Raw genomic sequence first — 4732 nt, forward strand, 5'->3', positions numbered from 1 at the left:
GTATCGTTAAAACACCCTCTTATTTACGTCGAGTTACAGTCATGAGTAGATTTCCACTTGAGATAAAACATGTTACATGTTTGGTACATACAATAACATCATTGGACCAAGCTCATACAGTAAATCATATATACAGTACAGTATAGTAGTTGCTTTGCCCTTTTTTGGTTCTTGAAGATTTCTTGTGTTTTTTGCTCAGACACCTAATTTTTGTGTGGACTAGCCTCGACTGCAACTGTGATTGCTAGCTTATCTTTTGTCACACAGGTCCGTCTGCCACTGCTGTCTGTGGATTTCCTCACGGCCACTGTGGCTAAAGAAGAAATGATCAAGACCAGTTTGAACTGCAGAGACCTCTTAGATGAAGCTCGCAATTACCACCTGCACCTAAGTTACAAAAGCGTTCCTGACTTTGAGTATTCGATCCGCACAACACAACGCAAACACACGGCAGGTGAGAAACTACTGTATGGCCTGCTTCTTTTCTGTCCACTTGCAGATTCAACTTTAACAGAGAGATTGTGCCTTTGATAGGTGTGTTATTCTGTGTGGGAGGACGGGGTGGTTCCGGTGACCCGTTCCGCAGTATCGAGTGTTACTCCATCACTAAAAACAGCTGGTTCTTTGGCCCTGAAATGAACAGCAGACGCAGACATGTGGGGGTGATTTCAGTGGGAGGTAAGAACAACAAATAATAACATTCAACTCCGAAAAGTTACTGTGATACATTTGGCAGATGCTTTTATCCAAAGCGACTTACACTGCATTATACTATACATTTGTTTCCGAGTATGTGCAATCCCTGGGATGGAACCCTTGACCTTGGCGTTGTTTTTTGGCATTGATCATTTTGATCTGAATTGTACAAAGGGTGGGTAAGATTCAACTGAGTAAGATGTACCCTACCAGGAGAAAGCTTTATCCGTTTCAGAAGGCTCAGCTCAGATGTTACCAGCTGTACATTTACGATTTTATCCATTAACATCTTGTTTTGACTGAAATACACATGAATCATTTCACAGGGAAGGTTTACGCTGTTGGAGGTCATGACGGCAATGAACATCTTGGGAACATGGAGGTGTTCGATCCACACACAAACAAGTGGATGATGAAGGCATCTATGAATACTAAACGGTACGGTACCACACAAATGTCTGACTGCTCTTATGTTTGACTGTGTGATTTGAATGTCTTCATGTGGTTCATTTGTGCATTTGCTCAACGTTAAAGCAGTTAAAGATGAAACTCGAATTCATTCTTTTAATTAAGAGCTACAATTGTTTATTCTGTTTTAGAAGGGGGATCGCTTTGGCTGCTCTGGGGGGTCCCATCTACGCTATCGGTGGTTTGGATGATAACTCGTGTTTCAATGATGTGGAACGTTATGATATCGAGTCAGATCGCTGGAGCGCCGTGGCCCCTATGAACACACCCAGAGGAGGCGTCGGTTCTGTGGCTCTCGGGGTATGAAACACGCACATTAAAGAAGTAATATTAAACAATGGGTATGACTTTATTTTATACAATACTGACTATACTCACGCAGTTCTCTTGTTTACAAGCGATTAAAAGCATGGAAGAGAAAAATATATCTGTACTTCTATAGTGTCGATACTTCCAATCTGTTAGTGTGAGTTAGGTTATTTGAGTAACTTTGCCTCTTTCAGGGATACGTGTACGCAGTCGGCGGAAATGATGGGGTAGCATCACTGTCCAGTGTTGAGCGTTTTGACCCTCATCTGAACAAATGGACAGATATGCGGGAAATGGGGCAGCGGCGCGCTGGAAACGGAGTCAGTGAACTCAACGGTTGCCTCTATGTCGTTGGTAAACTTTTGCACTTTCTATCTTGTAGGTCACATGATGTGTTTGTAAAACAGCTTTGAGTAACGTGTGTGTGTCTATGAAGGTGGTTTTGATGATAATTCTCCATTGAGCTCCGTGGAGCGATTCGATCCCAGGATGAACCGATGGCAGTATGTGTCAGAGCTGACCACGCCAAGGGGTGGAGTCGGTGTTGCTACAGTGATGGGCCGTGTTTATGCAGTGGGTGGGCACAATGGAAACATCTACCTGAATACGGTGGAGGCCTTTGAGCCACGAACGAACAGGTGAGAGATGAAGCAGGAAAGTTTCATAGGAAGATCAGAAGCCATGTGAATCAGGTGGAAAAAGTATGTTTGCCCATGTGTGTTCTAGATGGGAGCTGGTGGGCTCTGTGTCTCACTGTCGGGCTGGCGCGGGCGTCGCGGTCTGCTCCACTCACATCAGTCAGATTCGAGACATCGGCCAGGGCTCCAGTAATGTCGCTGACTGCATGTAATCTCAATGTCAAATCACACGGTTTAACCTTAACACTAAATGCACTTCAAAAACTGGACGTTCAAATATCTTGTGTTCTTTTTTTTATTTTATCAGTCTTACTGGAAGCTAAAGTTCGTTGTGATTATTATTGCTTTTGTTTTGTGATTGTGTGTTTGTTTAGCTGTATGATGATGAGTGTGCTGAACTGCATGCGTTTCTCTTCAGTAAAATTCGACTGGAGATTCCAGAAGATCACATAAGTTTAATAGACAGTGATTTCGGACTACTTTGAGGAAATCTGTTTTTCACGTATGTAGCAGATGACATCAGATAAAGCACAAAGACTACTTTGGGATGATCACTTTGTGATCACTGGTGTTTTTTTGCGTGTGTACAATCATAGCCACAGAAGGAGAGACATCAGCAAGAGCATGTGCAGTTAGGGTAAAGCAGGGGTGATCCATCCGGTTCCTGAAGAGATTCTTTCTAACCCTTATCTTACACACCTGCCAGTGATATATGATTGGCTGCTTCGGGTGGGTTTATACAGGTTGTGTCTATGATCTGCAAGAATATAAAGCTTCAGGAGCAAGACTAAGCACCACGGTAAAGCTGAGAAAATCCCAGAACTTTTTCTTGAAATATAGACACTACAAAAGTTCGAGACTGGTTTTTGTGTCAATGAAAGATGTGCGGGGGAAAAATAATCTCCTGCTTTTTACTGCCAAACTAGATCTGACCTAACTAAAATAGAAGCTAAGACATGTGCTTTTTTTATGTCGCTTTTGTAACAGTGTTGTTCATGTGTTTCTCTTTTCAGGTGATTTTGTTTACTGTTACATAAAATACCCTTCAAACTACAAATATTTTTCTTTTTTGTAATGTATGCTGTTTTATTTGAGCGTGATCATCTTATTTGAAACAGACTTTCAATTCTGCATATAAAATATGTGGTATCTATATATTGTCATCCTGAGACATTACATTTAGTCATTGTCACAGATGGAGCAAGGCAACAATAAATGTTAATCTCTGAATCTTTGAGAGACAAACGGAATCTAATTCACAAGCTGATATGAACTTTTCTGAACTATGACAAATATTGCTTTCAAACTCTCTTGGTATATTCACACATTTGTACATTTACTGATTTGCTTATGAGATTATTTATTTAATTCAGAATGTTTTACATTATTAAATTTTAGCCATTAAATAAAGTGACAAATCAAATATGTTTTCTTTATTCCCTTGTGATACAAACATCATAGATCAGTTGAATGTATATGATACTTTCCGAACCATAGTTCCATTTACATGTTAGACGGTGAATTAAATTATTGTTTGAAGCGAATATATTTAGCCGATTGTGTAAGTGAATTGTGTAAAACCACTGACAGTGATAAATAATTGTAGTTTTGTATTTGGTTTTTTATTGTTCATTGTAAAAAAGGTTAAAGAGTGACAACTCAGATCTTATTTAAAAGATATCGTCCTGAAGTATGTGCTGCCATAATGAAATAAACTTTATTGGACTTTAAATTTTAAAGGGATAGTTCGACCAAAAATTTTACTTCTGTCATCATTTACTCGCCCTCTTTTCATTTCAAACCTGTATGGCTTTTCTTTCTTATACAGGTTTGACATGACAAGATGGTGAGTAAATGATGACAGAATTCAACCATCAATTTAAGTAAGTTTGTGGTGTTTAACATTTTGATTGTAATTCGTATCTGTTCTCAAGCCCAGCATATAGCATCTTATATTGTTTATTTATTGTCCTTGCGAAAATCGTCTTGTATCTGTGGCACCCTCCATTCATCAACAAGCAACAACATTGTCAATTACATGCAAAGCACATGACATTACATTGACAACACATAACAAATACACCCAACATTAAACACCAGACCTCCCATAGCAAAATCACACGAGGACTCAAGATGAAACCTAGAATCAAGAGAGCGTTTTTAAACTGATTTAAACTAAATAAATCTTGGTATTTTCCATCATATATTTCTCAATATGTTCTGGAGGTTTAGAAGGGATTTAATGAACGGGAAATGCTTGTGATTTGAATCAACAATTTCGCAATGACAGATTAATGAAACAACAATTCAATACAATACTACTTTAATTGTGCTCTTTTTTCATCAAATTAAAAGGCTCCATGATTAATATTATCTCCTAAATGTCACTAGTAGAGTGTTGCTTTTCTTGATAAGGTTTCTTTGGCTTTTGGCCGTGAATTCAATAATAAACACAATGTAACCTTTTCACTGCTGTAAAAGTTAGAAAAGTCAGTTATTCAGTATGTTATAGTAAAAGATTTTAAAGGTGTGTTTTGCAGCATCAGGTGATTTGATGCTTTATAGTTTCATCTTTGGACTCTGATGGTGAAGAAAAGAAACTGAAGTGTAGGATGATGCTC

General features: G+C 38.8%; 1 protein-coding gene across 1 annotated transcript; it reads left to right on the forward strand.

Moving 5' to 3' along the window:
* Positions 1-3847, forward strand: klhl8 (kelch-like family member 8). Its single transcript, XM_079485725.1, has 7 exons — positions 1-454; positions 535-678; positions 1023-1134; positions 1296-1464; positions 1668-1827; positions 1910-2111; positions 2200-3847. Exons 1-7 carry the CDS (start codon positions 325-327, stop codon positions 2321-2323), a joined length of 1041 nt encoding a protein of 346 aa, XP_079341851.1. The 5' UTR covers positions 1-324; the 3' UTR covers positions 2324-3847.
* Positions 3848-4732: the final 885 nt, after the last annotated feature.

Source organism: Barbatula barbatula (assembly GCF_947034865.1).
Source record: "Barbatula barbatula genome assembly, chromosome: 22".
In the NCBI taxonomy this organism is placed as follows: Eukaryota; Metazoa; Chordata; class Actinopteri; order Cypriniformes; family Nemacheilidae; genus Barbatula; species Barbatula barbatula.